Raw genomic sequence first — 20,524 nt, 5'->3', positions numbered from 1 at the left:
TACAAGAATTATAAGAGGGCTTGCAAATAATGACGGCAGCGTCTACGGAAGTTATGCAAAAAGTAAATAAGTGTGTATGTTTGTACGTGTAGAAGGTACTCTTTCTTTAGGGGGGTTTAGAAGAAGCGAAGAAGTTTTTAACGGTTGCGTCTTCGGGGGTTATGCAAAAAGTGCATAAGTGTGTATATTTTTATTATATCTCTGCCATATCTTTCATCGCAAGAGCTTAAATGAAGGGAAACAAGAAATTCAGTATAAAAACTGTAAATATTAACTACTCACTGTTTTTAGCCTCGTGAAAACTTATTATAATTAACACCAATATAGAGTTACATACACAGAAGTAATAATTAGTTCTCTTGTTTCCTCTATTGATATATCAACAAGATATGGCAACAATGATATGAATATATCCAAATCTGACGTTGCTATGATGAATATTGACATTTGGATTGAACCAACAGCAGTACCGATAAACTTACTTCGATTTTTGGTGATGAAACACCATATGTAACCACTGGTTTCGCTGACTTTTCCAAATCAATCGTGATATTACAAGATCATTATGTCACATACCGTGATATTGAAGCATACTTGGACATTAGTTCCACTCGCACACATTCAATTTTGTATGAATATTTGACTCTCAAGAAGATTTGTTCGCGTTGGATACCGCATAATTTGACAATCAATCTAAACAAGAGGCTGTGTCGATTGGTGCAAAGAAATGCTAAAAAACTTCAATCGCGATGCTTCAACAGACTTATATTTGATAATGACAGTCGACCAATGATGGATCTATGCAAATAAAACCAAAATTAAACAATATTCGACCACCGTCCCATCAGAGCAACGTAGAACGATCAATTTGTTTGCCAAAAGTGTTTGAAAAAATCAGGGAAATCAATCTCTGAAAACGACCACGCATCAGTTAAAAAAAACGTTTTTGAACAGTCAAAACATCCAATTGATGGATCATCCGCCTTACAGTCCTTGTTTGGCACCCAATGATTTCTTCTTCTTTCCGTATATTGAAACAAATTCTGAGATCAACTTTTTTCTACACCCGAAGAAGCGATTTATGCATTCAAATCACATGTTTCGGAGGTACTTCAATCAGAATGGAAAAAAATATTTCGACAATTGGTTGAAACCCATATAAAAATGTATTGAATCAATGCAAAATATTTTGAAAAACACATATTCAATTATGAAAACTCAGACGTTGGAACATTTGGTTCTTCTTTTTTGCATAACGTATGGTATGTGGAATACCTAAAATTGAATTGTACATTTTTAATCACTATTTTTTTGTGTAACGATAAAATAACAATAATAACTCAAATTTATTGAAAATAAACTTTGACACTTCAACAAATTTTACCTTTTGACCAGTATTACGTTTCACATATTCACAAATAAATACAGACTTAATCTCAAATTAACAATTCACATTTGTGTAATAATCTACAAAAATAGTGCTCAAAGTATCTGCACTTCATTTTAAATCACACATTCGAAATTTCTTTATCATTATAATTGTCCACCGTTGAGAGTTTTAAACGTCAGTAATAGTTTTCACCGAATTTTCATAGCAGAAAGCAGGTATAGTTTTCAAAATAGCACCTCCGAACACTCTCACTGGACTTTTGGTCCAATTAATAAGAACCCTCGGACCACTCAAAGGTGCACCTTTTTTATATCCACAGTCAAAACTCAGTTCAACTAAGAGCAATCCAAGAGATTTCTTTACTTCTCCTATTTCATTTTGAGAAAACCTTTCAGCTGATCTTCTATTATTTGATTTAAAAGTTTTCATTGGCATATATTTCTGAACTACTCTCACTCTTGGTGGATTATTATCAGCGAACATATTCCTGAAAAGATCCAAGAGACCTTTTGAATCTCGTGTAGGTTCAACCACCTCATATCCTATAGATTCTTCCTTCTCATTTTCAAGTGCGCTAGGAAGAGTCTTATAATTTTCATATGTTGTAGGTTTAAGAGGAATGATTCGTGATGCAGCCGAATAATTTATAGGTGACTTGGTATATTTTATAGGTGGTATGTGATAAATCCTGCTTAGTGGTTGCTTTTGAAAATATTTTGGATTATCGGTGGTAGCAGATAGTACGAAGTTGAAACCAGTTATATCACCTTCTATACCGTCATCTAGACCTTTATCAAAATCGGTGTATTCTTGACCAACGACAATGTCACCTCCTCCTTTAATGAATGATCCTTTCAACTAAAACAAAATTAAATATTAATTATTTTGTACATTTCTAAATAAAACTGTCTTTAAATCATATATTTTGAATAGATAAAGTTCTAACTGGTAATAGATTGTACATAATAGAATTGTGTAGAAATTTAATTCATAATATTATTAGAAAGTACTTAAATCGTAGGAAAAATTATCAGAATACGTTACTAGTTTTGCATAAAGTTTCAACTTGCTGTTTTCATCCATTTTATTATAGTAGGGTTCAAACGACCACTCAGTCAAGTTGTTTTAAAAAATGTCTCAAAACAGAAATCAAATGCAGAATTGGAGGCTGTTTACGGGGACTTGTGTCCACAATTTTCAATAATTCGAAATTTGACTAAGTTGTTTCCCTGGGGACAAGAAACATAATAAAATGACTCGCACAAAAAAGATTATATTATTGGAAGAAATTGAAAAGTGATCAGTGCCTAGAAACAAAATAAATTGCAGAACAGACCAGCATTTTTTCAAAACAAGTGTTTGAAGGAGCATAAACATGATTTTCAGAGCTTTACCATTTACCACATTCAATGGAATGACATAGCACCAAAAAAGAGATTGTTACAATATTTTGGGATTGCGAGGGTATCCTTTAGAGTGAATTCAAGGAATCAAATACAAAAGTAAACGCGTTATATTGATCACACTGACTTAGGTAGTTACGAAAAAAAGTTATAGAAATAAGGTGCGGCAAAATCAACTAAGGTGAGCGCTTGACTTTCCAAGGCTACTGTACACGAATGTGGCTTCACAGAGGTTGAACATTTATCTGGCTCGATTATTTTTATGGTGGTATAGAAGCTTTGTCAAACATTTTAACATACGCAGCGCCAGTCTACCACACAGATACCAAATCAAATTTCCGCACCCTGCAGGTGGTACAAAACAAGTGCCTACGTATGGCTATTAAATATTCATGCTACCCAAAACTTCCTAGAACCTCGTGGTTACATGACATAGCCGAAATACCCACTGTCAAAGATTTCGTAACAAAAATTTCAACAAACTTTCAGAATTATTGTCTACCAAAAGATATTCTAGAAAAACTTTAAGCCGCAAATCACGCAGGTGATATCCACAACAGTGGGTGTAGGCTTCTACATGGTTAACTAATCACATAGTTTGATTGAAAAATTCTTTCAAATTTAATCATCATAAATTAAAACCTCCACATATTAATACGAATTATAATCAACGTCAGCCATATTGCCTTCTCGAAAACTAAAACTCCGATCGATATTTGAAACCCTTTTTTTCAGCTGCTTTTCAGAGATATTTCAGATGAAATATTCTGGGAGTCACAACTATATACCAGGGACAACCACAACATTGCATCCAGACGTACACATGTCATCTAAGGACCGCCAAAACATCGGCCAACGTTTATATTTGTAAATCTATTAGATGAAATGTAACTAGGGAATTTTTTTTACGCAACAAATCAAAGACGCAGAGTTATTGGCGAGTAATTGAGGTTTGATACATTCGATCGTTAAATCTAGACTTTATAACTTAGTTTGCAGTCTTTCAGGTAGTTCATAAGTTTTTTTGGGTCTTCTTGAAGTACCTTCTCCAGTGAATTTGGTAGTTGATTCAATTTTCATTCGTTGTTATATTTTAAACAATCGATTAAGAGGTGTTTCACTGTTAATTCACTATTGCACATCTCTCACGTTGGTTTGTGATTTTCCGCTAATAGATAGTCATGTGTGATAATTTTTAACGGTTTCGTAAGGTTCGTGTTGGTTCTGATTTGCTTTTCCTTACCGTTTTTCTTGCACTTTCTTCTTAAATAATGCGGTATGTACTATATAGTTACTCTATTCCGGTGTGGGAAGGAACCCACACGAAATTAACATTTATATTGTTGTTTCTGCAAGTGAATAGCAAGAGTATGGTTGGGATATTGCTGGCAGATTGCCGTTAGAGAACTTTGAGAATCTGTTATCATAAGGATATTCTTGGATCCAATTTTCTGAAATTATCTATGGAATAAAAAAAAGAAAAAATAAAGACATTTTTAATAATAATAATACCTATAAGGGTGGTGTATTGCATCGAGTTAATGAGTTGTTGCAAACAAACAGCTATTTTTTAAATATTTAATTTTATAAGCATCACATGTACGTTGATGTCGATACGGAAGTTTTTTATGGCTGGCATTACTACCAATCAAAAAGTTGGGAAATTTAAGAATATATCCTTATTGTTCTTTAAATCCTTTCTATTCGAAAGTACTAAATTTTATGATCAGCTGACAAATTCGACTGTATTTAAAGACAGGAAGATTTTACATAACGGGTTATTCAGTGGTTCAGTGTAGTTAGGACTTTTGTTAACGACAAAAATGGCAAGTTATACGCGCCGTCGTTCCAAAGTGCCTCTTGCCAAGTTTCGTTATATTTGTGCTGTTTGTGGAGTTAATGATGAAGTGAAGACGTAAGTCACAACATTTCCTAAGAATATGAAGGAGGCTTATTTAAAATATGTTAGTGTTATAATCGGATATCAGCTGTGGAGTGTCTTTGGTTCAGTGGATGAAAAGGAACATAATAAGTATTTCTGCTGTAGTTCCAAGAGTATGAAAAAAAACCACCAACCATTTTGCTGATTGCCATTTTTGTATGCCAAAGATTGAAGGTTATCCCAAAGTGAAGAAATTTAAATATCCAAATTTGTCTGTCATAAGATCTGTTCTTCAAAATGTAGACTCACAGTATGGACTGCGATTTTGGCAAGATATTGTTCTAAGAAATAATTGGGATGATGAGTAACAGTTTTTCGAAAAGCTTCGAGTACCGATCTCACATTCTCGCCAGCTCCAACAACCTACATTTGATTATTAAAAAAGAGTTGAATGATTTAGTATATTATTAAGCATTGTCAAAGCAACAGTCAATATGTAAAACTCGTTATGTGCCTGTACTGATATCGGTAAAACGCAGGAACTCGAAATAAGTGTTCTCCTGTTGAATGGTGCTGGTTCATCGACTCCTCGAAATATAGTTTGAAAGCTATTATCAAATAATGGAAATTTGAAGTTAAATTTGACCGGTAAGGTCCGAATTTCAGATGTCAAAATGTTAAGTACAAATTGTAGACCTGAAAATATCCCTTTATCCCTGCTTCATATTAAACTTGGACTAATGAAATAATTTGTGAGCGCTATAAATAAAGAGGCGAGAGGATTTAAATATCTTAAATATCTTTATATATATATGTCTTTCCTCAATTCAGTGACACCAAGCTGAAGGATGAACGCGAAATGAAAAAGATGCTGAGCGATATTCATTTTATAGAAAAGATGAGGCAAGAACTCTAAGATTGGAACTCATTCGTAGGAGTAGTGAAGGAAATTTGGTCGGAATGGTCCGAATTTGAACCAGGATCTCAAAATGTTGAATATTGTCCTTTCGCTTCTGCTTGTGCATATATCAACTTGAATAAATGAAATACTTTTGAACGCTAAAAAAAATTTAAACCATTTTAAAATTAAGAAGATGATTTTCTCGGCTACAGTTATCTTAACAATCCAATGAATAACCTAAATCATACACTTGCCTTAGGATGAGATCCACCTGATTTTATCTTGCCATTCAAATATAAGACCCATACTGCACGGAATGAAGACCAGGACTGACAAATATGATACCATCTGTTTTCAATAATATTCACCGGAACATCAAAAATTATATTACCATCTATTTCCAAGTTGATGTTTTTCCCATGTGGTCCTATCCAAAAACGTATAAGCCGTTCTTCTTCTGATTCTAAAAATGATAATAAACGGAAACTGTTACATAAAAAGTTAACGACTTTACGGGTGAATGAATGACATCAGTGTGTGTATAAATTGAAACAATATATTAAAAAATTTTTCATAGAACTGGAAATCTAGGTGTCAGGAAGACCATGGGGAGTGTAGTACTTCCGTAACAAATTTGATACTGATGGGACAAAATGTTCAAATTATAACTCTGTCCTTCGTCATACATATTTCATCTGAATGTAAAGGTGTTGAAGAAGCTGATGACAAACTACACGTGACTTGTTTAATATTAAAATGGATTTTGGTGATTTCAAAGATACGTTAAGAAATCCACAGAAAAAGTTTGATGCACCTATGTTTGGTTATTTGTTAAAGCAGAAAGCCGTTATTATTTCTATACTGAATAACACTGAATTATTGGATAAACAGCTGGATCTTCTCAACAAAACGAATATTGGTGAAAACTAGTATTAGAGGTTACGAAAAGTAGTTACAACAAAAAAACGTTAAAAACCATGTATCTGACTAGTTTTGAGTGATAATAAAAAACAGGTTTTCCAAAATAAACGAAAATAATGTATCGGTAGTACTCGTATACTATACAAATGAACAGAAATCATTTGCATGTATCAATTGAGTTCTGCAATCTTACCACCTGATGTCTAAATAGGGTACTTGCATGGTTTCAATAAAAATAGTTTTGAATAGTTTATATACAACTTTTGCTATAATTTTCTGCCTTTCAAACGCTTTGATCAATATTTATATAGAAAAAAAATATTGAAAATTCAAAAATTTTATAGGTAGTTCAAACATTTCAGCAAGGCCGTCATATTGCGTATCGTCATAGGTAAGAAATAAACACTGAACATGTGATACAAAATAAATACGACAGTTATTTTCTCGGGTATTACAAAATTAGTGTTATTATTAAACTTTAATTAATCTGAATAATGGAATATAAATTGTGATTTGTGCCAGAATGTAAAGTAAAGATGAATTTTTTTTATGATGCCAAGGAATTCGAATATACAACAAAAATGATTTGAAAGTGATGGTCGTCTTGAGAATCCTGCGAGATGTAATTATTTTTGTTGCCAGGATTATTTTAATGCAACTAAGATTCAGTTTATTATGCGTTTGAATCTTTAACGTGATTATATAATAATGTGAGTGCTTGACCTATAGAAGGTTTATTCATTTTATTCTTATTTATAGAAAAATGTTTTATTTATACGTCACTAAGAAATAAAAACTGTATTATAATTGCACACGCTACGTTGCTGGTAACGACAACTTCGTGATCATCAAACAGACGACTGCTCCATGTTTTTATTAAATCTATGACGTTACAACTGGAAACCAATAAGAATCGTTTTCTTATGTAGTAGCGATTTTAAATTGAATAATCAGATTTTATTTTTTCACTTTTTATCAAATATTTTACTTTCTGATATTATTTCATATCAAGAAATTATGAAATAAACAAAAAAATAAAAACTTTTGAAAAATGTAAGTACCCTTTTTCGATTGATCGATTATATCATATGAAAGCTCAGAAATTGTTCATTAAAGATCAGTTAGTTTTGTTAATGGGTTGCTAGTAGAAAAAAAATTTTATTTAGTATCAGAGTTTTTCATGGTATTTGAGAAATTTTAGAGCATCATTAGCAAAAAAAATAAAAATTGGATCTATGCGCAATAGTTGGTCAGCCTATAAAAATATTTGACTTAGACTATTAAAACTTGATTCGTGTCTATATTTTTCTAAAAATTGAGAACAAAAATCTTCAAGGTGATTTAGGGCACTGTTGAATTCTTATTTCTGAATCGAATAGAACATATTTAGAAAACAATGATGGTTCTCCACATATGACAATTGGCGGGATAAAGAAAAAAGATGAGACAATGATTTTACCGAATTGATTTAAGAAGAAACTACTAAGGATGAAATATCAACTCAACTTGAACAGAAAAAACTAGGTATTTACTTCAAGATCCATCTAGTATTTCGGTGATTAATAATACTACAGAATGAAAGTTCTATAAAATGCAAATTGTTTAAGAAAATATCTGCCCATTTGATTTAATTGCCTAACTATTATCGACCACAGCTTTCGATGACCAATATATTGTGCTTTCGCAAAGCTCATTCGAACAAATATCGCTAAGTTTATTTTTAATTTCCTTAAAATATCGGTGCTGCTATTGGCACCCTCCACGGAAATTTCCGTGGCTCTTAAAGACACGGAAATCGCCACCATCCACGGAAAAATCCATGGCCATCATTTTAACCTTATAGACCCGGAAATTTTCATAGAAATATGATTAAAAATCACCATCCTCTACAGAAAAAAGATGTGGTCTAATTTTAATCTCAGAAACACGGAAATTTTAAAACTAAACTGACCCAACCTAACCTACCATAAACTAACCTAACCTTACCTAACCTAATCATCCGTATCCAATTGCCACGGATATTAGTCATATTTATCCGTGGACAGTATTCATCCGTGAGTTGAAGCTTATTATTTTAACATTCACAGCTGAAATTAGAGACACGGATAAAGCTTCATTCGGCTCATTTCTTTAAAAGTGTCGTCCGTGTCTCTATGGTTGAGATTACAGTCATGGATTTTTCCGTGGAGGGTGCCCAATAGACACTTGGTTAAAATATATAAAGAATGAGCGAGAGAGTTACCACGCCTGTGAGGGTGCGAAATTGTCGGCTATCCACGACATCTGAAGCATCTCAGCTTCACTATCATAAGTATTGTGCAATATAATGATTTATTGGTCAACAAACGGAAGTCAGAAATTTCTCCACTCAAACTTTTCGTTATTCCACGACAACGCCATGGTCTCCACTCCCAGTACACCATAGAAACAAACCAAAAATTTGAGCTTTGAGACCATGGAACAAACATTCTTTCTACGGCCGAAATCTCTCTAACTGTGAACTACTCTATGAAGCTTTCAGATGTTGTTAATTTGCAAGTGTGGCATTACGACTAACCTAATTATTCTACCAGGAAGACATACGGAAGCTTGTTCATTGCTAACGTATATGTTCTACACTTTTCTTAATGTAATGTAAGTCCTAGAACTAGAATTGTAAATAATCATCAACTTATTCTCCATATACAAGGCATGTATAATGTGTGTTACTATCCATTCTCTACTGAACTTTCTTTTATATGACTATTTCCATAATTTTGGTAAAACATGCCTCGAAAAAAATGAATTATTATCAGCGAAATAATATCCCTATAGTCTGTGTGTGAGGGAGCCCATACAAATGTAGGCTTCTCGATTCGTTGTCAATCCTTAATCCACCACGAAAATATACGGCTGGAACTAATGTCAGGAATGCGAATTCGTTTTTACTTCATCTAAATATGGAATAAAATAAAATTGTGTTAATAGAAAGTTGTCGACATATACTTACTGGAATAAGATAATATTGGATGATTATAAGTGAGATTGTTACTTCTCAGCCAAATACAAAAAGTATACTCTGTCATAGGTGGAACATCAGTAATGTACTTCAGGAACTGAAAAAAAATCGTATTTTCACCAAAAATATAACACTTGTACTTTGGATTATTTTTAATGCAATTCAATTCCAATTGATTGTAAATTTAACAACTATTTACTAAAATATATCTCACAATTCTACAAATTAACCCTAAATAGAAATTGGTTTTACATAAATTGATTAAAAATAAGTAATGTGTCAAATATTTCTGGCTTCCATTTTCTCATTATGTTCTCAATTGAATAATTAATACAGCACACTTTTGGTAAATAAATACTGGTACCATTCAGAATTTTACGTTGCTCTAAGGGAACTGTGGTGAGATGTCGGATTATTCCGAAAAGATAGGCGACTATTTACTTCGAAGTGAAAATTTTTTTTTTATTTGAATCCATGATTCTTTTGAGGCACCATGATGGAATTTGTTCAGTATTTTTTTGCACCAATCGACACGATTTTTTGAGCGATTGTCAAATTATGTGGTATCCAACGCAAACGAATCTTTTTGACACACACATATTCATACAATATTTTGTTTAAGCGAGTATAGTTTATGCCCAACTATGCCTCAATCTCACAGTAAGCGACATGACGATCTTTCAATATCAGTTTACACAAAGCATGGATGTTTTCTGGCACAACAACCGATTTTGGACGACCTTCTCGAAATTCATTCTGTAGCCATTGAATTCGGCAAACCAGCGGAATACTGTAGCTTGAGATGGGGCTTCATCACCACAAGTCGAAGCGATTGATCGCCACATTGCTGTTGGTTTAAACCACGTCGAAAGTCATAGAAAATCATGACACGGAAATGTTCTAAGTACTTTCATCATATATAAATGAATTGCTATTCGTTAATCTCGCTAAAACTCGAGAACGGCTGTACCGATTTGGCTAATTAGGTCTTGAATTATTTGTGAAAGTTCAGAGAAGGTTTAAAAGGTGAATAAATGAATGAAAACAACAATTTTGTTTTTCCTTGATGCGTCACAAATTAAATTTCTGAACGCAACGATAACATTTGACAAACATCTAATATGTCGATCCATTCTCTATGTCGATCGATACCCCAGACAAAAAGTGCATCCTTCTATCTTTGTGAGTAACGATTACCGCAAACACATTACTGCAAACATGCGAGTATTTTTGCAACTAGATGAAACTGCAAATGTGTTTGCGAAACAGTGCTAACACATTGTATATAATAAAGTCGCAGTGGACACCTCGAGCGTGTTCTTTACATTACTCACAGATTTCTCTCACATCACAGACTCAAAAGAAGAGCTTATTCAGCGTGTTTTTCCAGATATAGTGCAACAGTATATATATTTCAGGAAAACTCTGTTTTGTATGTTAGCAACATAAAATATTCCGAACTTGATGTATAGTATCGAATTTTATCAACAGTACGTTCTTGATGTTAAATTGAATGATATTTAGATACAAGATGTATAAGCTTCACAAACACTTTGATGTAAGATATCCTCACTATTGTTCTAGTAACCATCTTTACTAAAATCGTAAAAAATGTATTTTATTTTTAACACCCTCTATCTTATATAGGACGAAATCGTTCTACGCAACAGACCTCTTGGGACGAACCCATAAATGTCAAACGAATGTTGGTAAATATCTAAACATTTACAACTGGCAGTTTCTTGAAGGCGCGATAATCCCGTAAATATTCAATTGCATCAAACTATGACTGATTTCTCTGTTATTTCGACAGATACTACAAAATTATCAAATTACGTGTCGATCAGAACACCCTTAACGAATTTTCAAATCTTCCTCCTTTCCTCACATCAATTACCTACTCTATCTATGGGTGAACGAACTTGCACAAATTCTGCAACCTGTTCATATTTATCGACGGTATGTTTTGTCTTCCCTTCAAATGTAATTGGCCGTATCTATTTCATGAATAATCGTTAAACTATCAGTCACGTTTGCTAACGTGAATTTAAAACCAGCCTTAGCGAAATAATAGGCATCAGCGAAACCATGTTTATTGGTTCAATTAGCCAAATGGCTGCTCTTCCCTGATAGCTGTCCCTCATTTCAAAGCATAACTCAAAAGTAGGGTGTGATACGAATTGAGGTCAAGGATTTATCGTAGAAAAAGAGTTTGTATAATATTTACGACGTTATAAAAGTACTTACCTGTATGTAACCATTTTGTGTTAGTGATACTTTGTTAATGAATCGCTCTCGCTCTAAAATTTGTTGATTTGGCGACAATTTCCCAATATTTTTGTATACTACTTCTTCAGTTTCGTGAAATATGGAATAGATTATAATGAAACAAAGAACTTGTCGTGGCCGCATTTTGAACTGAAATAAATATACCTATTAATTAGAAATTTCTTTAATTTCTTATACCTTTTGATATTGTTTATGTTTCTAGATGTTCTTGATTTTAGGTCTCTTCTGTTTCATAATTAGTTGTTTTTAAATAATTTTTTAAAGATAGAAATAAATTGACCTACAGACTCAACTTCAGTCTTCATTAAAATATAATTATATCTATTGTTAAAAAATTATCAAGAAAAACTAATTTTGAAACAGAAGAGACCTAAAATCAAGAACATCTAAAAACATAATTAATCAGAAATGTTGTATAAGGAAGGAATGATTTCTTGAGTTTGTTTTTTGGTATTATAATGACCATATGACCACGATATCAAATTTTAATCTTTGCAAAAATAAATTGTTCTGAAGGAACTGCAGCAGTTGTTTGTTTCCCTTTTAATGTTAAACGCAACAAAATTCTTCTAGTCTACTGAAATGCTGGTTAGTCCTTCGTGTAAAGTGTACATGTAGGCGCTTCTAGTAACTATGAGAGATAGTTCTGCTACTATTCGGCAAATTGCAAGAATGACGTGATATCTAAATCACGGATGACTTGTGATTTAGATTAGATTTTACCGACAAGTAAGAAGGCGGCTTGAAAAGTGATGTGATATTGATTTTTTCTTATTGCAATGTTTTTATATTTATTTACACTCTTTCTCTTCGTAGGGTGAATTAATGAACACTATTTATGACGTTGTTAAATTAGTCAAAAACTTTACACTCCACTTAATTAACTTATAATAATTCACTTATCACTATCACTTAACTAATTTAAAATTTATTTAAATTTTTCGATCACCTTGCTACGTCGTTCTGTTCACTCTGACTATTTATCATAAACTGAACTAAACTACGCTACAGAAACTCCTTATACATCCAAAAATAATTCTCCGAAGATCTAGAAAAACAAAGAAATAGACCTTCTTAGAAATTATTCGAAGAAGCAAAGTTAATAAACAAACAAAAAAAAACAAACATCAATCGGACTCCACTGTTTATAAAAAGTAAGTCAATTGCGCCGCGTGTGCCTTCGCCGAATTTTAGAATTTCAATATCTAAGCAGGACCGACTCTAGGGCAGAAAGAAGTTCGTAACATTATGTTACGGTTTGTAGTGCTATTGCTTGTTATGTTGATGATATTCTCCTTAAAGTTTTTAATGATATTTTTCCATAGCCATAGTCAGTAGATAGTTGATGCAAATCTCAAAGAGTACACTTGTACGTGTACGTGTACGATGAGGACGATACTGTCTAATTTGTATTACTCTCCACATACTCAACGAAAGCAGTTCTATCACGAAGTTAAAGTTTCTTGGAAGGAGCTGCCACAAGCAGATATCGATCACCTTCTTTTATCAAGACGTGTAAAGTAGTGGATTTAGCTATAGATTAACTCTTGATTCGCCGGGATAACTACCATCCAGCCTGTCTGGAGTTAGTACATCTGCTAGATTTAGAATTTCGACATCAAGATGTGGGAAAACTTCTCAAAAGCTTGATCATCAATAAAGTAATTGGCCCCGATGGAATACCACCAATCTTATAGAATTACCAGGTGAACTAACAAATCCGCTATGCAAATTCTTTTCTCTATTATATAAAAGATGTCTGTTCTTGGTAAATTAGAAATTAGAGAGTTGATCCCATACCAAAAAATACAGTTTCCAATAACTTGCTTCCGTCCCAGCTATTACCAAAGTTATGGAGAAAGTCTTTAACCAGCAAATCTTGAGATATCTTGAGTCTGCTAACATCATCAGCGATCGTGAACATAGATCAAACTAAATCAAACTAGTTGTACAGAAATTCGTACATAATTCATTAGAAATGCTACAAAATTGTTGGGAAAAATGTGAAACTCAAACTTTGATATCAATTTCACTGGTAGTTGTTACCATTAATGAGATTAACAATAAATTCAGCTGGATCGTCCATTTATGAGAATAAAAGGATGAAATTATGTTGTTGAGAAGGGCCGAGAACATTCCAATTGCAGTAAAAAATTGATGACGTAATGCACAAAGTACGCTTTTACAGGTCAGTGTAAAATTGGCATCAAACCAATCGTATATATAAAAAAATTATGTGCTTGGATTTACAGCACATTATAGTTGCATAGTAGTATTGTATCTAGGACAAAATAACGACGAATATATAATTTAGGTTCAAGGATATTGATAATAAGACAAGACTATTGTTTAATTCTCTTCTGTGGCATATCAAATCAATAAACAATAAAAGGAAGCAATTTATCATGCAGTTCGATTGAATTATCTCCTACAATAGAAATGCACAATGTTTTCGTTTCCTCTAAGACCTCTTAAACGCGAAAAAAGTTATTTCTATAAGTAATACACTTATAAACAAGTTCAATAAAATAGGTAAAGAGTAACATTGATGTAAGAATTAGTTTCAAATCTTTATTTATCAATATAGCACTTTCGTAATGCTAAAAATGAAGATCAAACAATAAATGAAGAATACACTGTTTACACCACCACTACACCAACATTTACAATTACACTGCCTGACACCCATTTCGATAACCAAGTTATCGTCTGAAGAGACTGAAGATAAACTAGAACCTAATGACTTGACTCACCTGTTTCATACAGAATTTTCCTACCAATAAACCTTCTCCCACAAAAATTAATTCCAGTGGGAACTAACAGATCGAGAGGCTAAGAGAATGAAATATCAGTGAACAAACATTATGTTCGCTACAAGCTAATCAGACTAAATTAACAAATGTTGAAGGGTTGAAAGCAGAAATAAGTGTAGATGAAGTTCCTCATTCCAAAATCAGATCAAATGAAGGTTGAGAGGCCCAGAATATGAATGAGAAATTAATGAATATTATGTTCGCTACAAACCAAACAGACCAAACTAACAAATATTGAGGGGCTGAAAGCAGAAATAAGTGTAGATTAAGTTAGCTATAAGTATGTCAGATCAATTAAAGTATGAACAATAAATGAGTGCAGTGTGATTTTTGTAGATAAAGCACTTAGACCAAACTACTAAATGCTAGGTGCTGGGAGCATAAATAAAAAATGAGTGTAGATCGAGCTCGCCAAAGTTAGTCGGTCCAAACTAGAAAATGATAAGAAGTTAGATTAATTTTATCAAATCTGTTGAACCAAACTGGGAAATATTTAGAAGCTAAAAATATGAGAAAAAATGAGCTTATTTCTAAAAACTAATTCATACTATGGAATTTATTATCTTTCGTTTCTATGTTTATGATATGTTCCAAATATAACTGATTTTCTTCTGATATTAACTTTTTTGCGGCTATTTAAAGTTAAGTATTGTTGGTTTGGCTTAGGTCAAATTATAAACTTTCCACACTATGAAAGAATAACATGAGAGAAGTCACACATTATAAATCATGGATATCATCATCATTAAGATATTTAAAAACTTAAGATTCATGTTGTACCAATATATTAATTAGTTCCATCACAGGAATTCGTCTAACAAGAGAAAGTTGTTGTTTTGAACAAAATTGTGAATGAAAACGGACCGGAGAAATTTTATAGAGGTCATCGGTACGTTATTTCATAATTCGTCTGCATAAAGAATGCGTAACTAATATATTAATGTTGTATTATTCATAACAATTAATTTTAAGAGGATGAAATTTTCGGCCAAGCTTATAATTATCACCTCATATTCTAATAGAATTTGGTAAATCCATTCAAATTTCCTATTATACAATTTCTCATACTCAAAGGTCAAGTTTAAGTGACTATTTAAAATTTTTCATAATTTAATATTGGAAATGGATAAATCAAATTTTTAAAATGAAATTATTAGTTCCAAAATGAGTTGATTGAATTTCTTCCTAAAATTTATGAAAATGTAAATATATTCAAATACTTATCTTGAGTTTTTTAGTCGTTTTAACATCTCAAAATGATATAAGTTTGTAATTTCCATAGGTAGAAAATATTAACAATCAAACATAGATATAATTATAGTTAAACCTAAAGATTTAAAAATATTTATAATTGAATATGGGTTTACTGTTTCTTAATATATTCTCCATCCACAATCTTTTGCATACGTTTCAACCAAAAGTCTTTTCTACATCCCTATTGAAGTACCTCCAAAGCATGGACTGTACGGCAGATGACCTATCGATTCGATATTTCGACGATTGTAAAAAGTTTTTTGTTTGTTATAGGGAATGATTTATCATCTGCGATTCATTTCCTCGATTTTTTCGAACATTTCTGGCAAACAAATGCCAGAATTGACCGGTCTATGTTACGGTGAAGTGCCTACTTCATGAGCGAATAATTTCTGTTATCCATGATTAGTCGCCTGTGACAATCTTACAGATATCTTTTGAAGCACCGCGATGGAATTTTTTCTTTGCAGCAATCAACACGAGCTTTTTTGAGCGAATGTCAAATTATGCTGTATCCAACACGAACAAATATTTTTGACAGCCAAAATATCATAGTATGTAAATGACGATCTTGCAAAATTAGTACATGCACAACATCGATATATTCTGGCACAACAGCTACGTATTGATATCTAGTTAGCCTAGACCAGTTCCATGCATAAACAAAATATTGGATTACCATAGCAACGAACAATAACTTATTAGAAGTGTCAGTGTAAAGTTTAACGTGGAAAAAAGTAAACCAGAGTTACGCAATAAATTAAAAGAAAAAAGATCTCCACCGAAATTGTGAAAATCGAACAATTGGAGTAGCCAACCATCATCAAGTACCTGTCTTTAAAAGGGTTAAGAGGTAGGCAGATTTACGAAGATATGTTTAATACCCTTGGTGATCAATGTCTTTCGTATGCGATCGTGAAAAATAGGACTGCAAGCTTCAAAAGAGGTAAAATTTCCATTGAAGATGATGACCGATCGGGAAGGCCAGTTTCTGGGTCAGTCTCCGAAAATATCGATGCAGTTCATGACATGATTTTATCAGACCGTCGAATTGGGCTAATACGGATATCTGAAGCACTAAATATTTTTCACGAACGCTTCCACCATATAGTTCACGTCAATTTGGACATGAGAAAAATTGCTGCGAAATGGATCCCCAAATGTTTGAATGTTGACCAAAAGCGTGCAAGGGTAGAAGCCTTCGATCTGTACTCGATTTGAACTCGATGTGGACTTCTTAAACCGAATTGTTACTATGGATGAGACTTCTAGGGTACATTTCTACGATTCAGAAATAGAACAACAATCGATGGAATGGCGACACTCTGGTTCTCCAAGACCTAAGAAGTTTCATGTCCAAAAATCTGCTGGAAAAGTTCTTGCTTCAGTTTTTTGGAATTGCTATGGAGTAATCATGATTGATATTTTGGATAAGGGTAGAACAATAACTGGAGATTACTATTCGACATTACTGACCACTCTACAGGAAAAAATTAAAGAGAAAAAAAGCGAAAAGCTAACCAAAGTTGTATTGTTTTTGCAGGACAACTACCCTGCACACAAATCTCATGTTGCCATGCTAAAAATTCGTGATTTAGGATTTGAATTACTAGAATTCGCTGTAATAAATATATCCAATTGAGAGGAGAATATGTTGAGTCAAATATTTTAACATTGATATTTTCTTTGGTTCTATAGTAGGCTAAGAATTTTTCAATATATCCTCGTAAAATCAATATCAAGCCAATAAAGTGAGCTTCGTCTGTTCAGTGATAACTGTTCAGGCCAAAACAAAAACCAAGCGATGTCAAGGCTCTGCTTATACCTGACAGATTCAGCTCGTTTCCAGAAGGTCACTCAGTATTTCCCTATACGCGGCCACAGTTTTCTCCTGTGTGATAGTGATTTCGGAATAATATCTAAGGCTTTAAAGAAACTTTGATGTTCATGAAATAACTGACATAATTTTGCAAAACTCATCACATTTTTATTTCATTTAGTTCACTGTTCATGAGGTTACATCATTTGACATAGTTTTAGATTTTTAAAAATGGCAAGATGAGTTTCACAAAAAATCATGTAAATCATCAAAAACCAAAGTAGAAACCACAGATAAGAATTAGTACTCTCTTTATTTTCGTTTATGATTAAAAGTTAAAAGGATATGCTGAAGCCTACCCTACCATTATGGTATTATTCATCACAATTTTTTACTGGCTAAGACAAAATCAGATACTCTCTCTCCACCTTCGGTTAAGGCTTACCAAGGTCGAGTGCCAATAAAAACTGCAAATATATAGATAGACAGGGCCGGATTAAGCTAGGGGCTTGGGGAGGCTATAACACCGGGCCCCAGGTCCAAGAGGGCCCCGTCTGTATTCTGTATATTCAGATGTGATGATACCAGAAATCAAACGCATTTATTGATATTATTTTCTCTATTTTTCCGGGTTTCCGAATTCCTTAAGGGGGCTCCGTCATTATTTTAGCCCCGGGTCTTATAAATATTAATCCGGCCCTGAAGATATAAAAAAACTGAGAGCCTACATTCCAGAAGAGCATTGGAGATTTTTCGAAGAAATTTGTGACTAGGCAACTGGTGACAGATCTCAAGAGATCACCAGCGATTTCGAGGTTGAAGAATCCAACAATGACCCATAAATCAGAAATATGGCCTCAAATCTACATCTTTCATTTTTTTTCCTATTATTCTAACTTTATTATCTTTTTAGTAGCTTGTAAACATTGTCTTATAATCAAAACAGTTTTTACTTGAAATTTAATGAGTTTTTATCTCCTTGCAACTTGATTTTTTCTAAAAGAGTGCTAGTTTCAAATTTTTAGAGCTATATAACTAAATTATGGATAAAGGAACAAGTGTAAAATTTTGAATCCTGTCGTAAATTGAATTTATTCGCATGTTGACATTTTTGTTAAAATATTTTTAGTTAAATCTTTTGATTTAAACAGTTTTTTTCAGTATTCCGAAAGTTTACTTTCTTGGACATACGCCCGCTAGAAAAAACCGATTCAATTATTCTAATGTATTTATTGAAATAATTTGAGAACTATGAAAAAAGTCCTCGTAACTATGGTAAGAAAATGTTTAAGAAACATCAAAACAATTTCCCTCAAAAAAGTATGTAATTCATTGAAATACATCCAGATTCAATCTAATTCATTCAATAATATGAAGTTTATCCAAATTCCAATTTTGTTCTTATCTCTGAGCTGTTGAATAATAAAATATATTCATCACAACTATTTTTATCAAATTCCAAATAATTTTTACTTCGATCTTTTTATATTTGAAATTGTCAATCAAAGATTATATAAATCAAATAATAATTAAAAGCTATTACTACCTTCAAGTTTTGTGAAGAAAATTATTAAATGCCACTCTCATTTATCGTTTTTTATTCACTGAATAACACATAACATCAATTTATCCACTAATTCCAATAGAAGTAACCAACAACAACGAAACTTCGTGTACGTGGTTGCTCGCCTAACTGCACACTCGAGTCTTCGAAGAAATTACAAGATTATTAACTCTTATACCAGTAGATGAGACATACAGGATGTTTCTGTCTAGTATATGATTGGAAACATATTCAATTCTGCTTCTTTGGTATTTGTAGCTCACATTAACAAATTGCTATTTCGTTTTATACCAAATTACTGGCCATGCATTTGTATTTATTGAAAAACGACTTCTAAGGAAAGAATGTGAAATATATTTTCGAGATTCCGTTGTTATTTCTTTTTTTGGGAAAATCACTGATTTTGTGAATATTTGATTGAAAAGATATTTCCTGTATTTTACCAGGATCTCTAGATTTGAATGGATAGTGGTCCTTTAAGGCTTTATAGAATAGGTAGAATAAGAACTAGGGGATGTAATTATGAAACATGTCTATTTTCATCATTCCTTGACAAGCATACAATGAATATATATGGTTTTTTAAAGATTCGTTATATGTGTTGCTTTTCACTTGCGCTAATCTACTGACAATAACCAAATCGATTAATTTTTTGACATCAAATGAATAATTGATTTTGTTCAATAAAATTAATTTCTTCGGTACAGCAAATTGTCGCTGTAGGTCATTGGTTGAGCCTTTACAAAAATGCATTTATAGCCTGTCAAATTCAATTCTCAATATTCTACATTGTTCTTTGTCAATTGAAAAAGCTTATGTAGTAGCACTTATACGTTTACGATCCTTAGACGATACACGTATAGAAGATCTTGATTGCTTGTGTTAAATTATATAGAATATCATGATCTATCAAGCGAATACTGATGTTTGAAATCAATAAATTCAAGTCAAAATGTTTTTTTAAAAAATCAACAAAATTTAAATTTTCAACTAATCAACTCGTAGATGATGAATACATAAGTATTCGAAAGCTCCGAAATATATTAACACGTCCCGCATCTGAACTTTTCCCACAACCTAGAGTGATCCTATGGACCGCATGACATATTTTAATCCAAATTTCCTTCACGGCCCAAAGGACCGTATTTAAATTTATTTTACAGTTTAGTTGGAGCGTGTTGGGTTTTTGGAACATTACATAATACATTGACATAATTCAAATAATATTTGATCAAATCTTTCAACTTCAGCCACCTTTACTTTACCTGTACCTATTTTTGTTAATTTTGT

General features: G+C 32.6%; 2 protein-coding genes across 16 annotated transcripts in view; one reads left to right on the top strand and one right to left on the bottom strand.

The window, feature by feature from the left end:
- The window catches only part of LOC130452669 (coiled-coil domain-containing protein CG32809), a 389,513-nt gene that overhangs the window by 274,638 nt on the left and 94,351 nt on the right, over positions 1–20,524 (top strand). The gene's annotated exons all lie outside the window — the stretch shown is intronic.
- Positions 1,375–19,364, bottom strand: LOC130452675 (uncharacterized). The gene is made up of 5 exons (XM_056792063.1): positions 19,217–19,364; positions 11,743–11,913; positions 9,487–9,592; positions 5,831–6,039; positions 1,375–2,248 (listed from the first exon to the last, which is right to left on the bottom strand). The coding sequence occupies exons 2-5, from the start codon at positions 11,905–11,907 to the stop codon at positions 1,559–1,561; spliced, it is 1,170 nt and encodes a 389-aa protein (XP_056648041.1). The 5' UTR covers positions 11,908–11,913; positions 19,217–19,364; the 3' UTR covers positions 1,375–1,558.

This window comes from Diorhabda sublineata, chromosome 2 (genome assembly GCF_026230105.1).
Source record: "Diorhabda sublineata isolate icDioSubl1.1 chromosome 2, icDioSubl1.1, whole genome shotgun sequence".
NCBI lineage: Eukaryota > Metazoa > Arthropoda > Insecta > Coleoptera > Chrysomelidae > Diorhabda > Diorhabda sublineata.
Note: the sequence above shows the minus strand (reverse complement) of the source record. Positions and strands in the feature narration are given on the sequence as shown.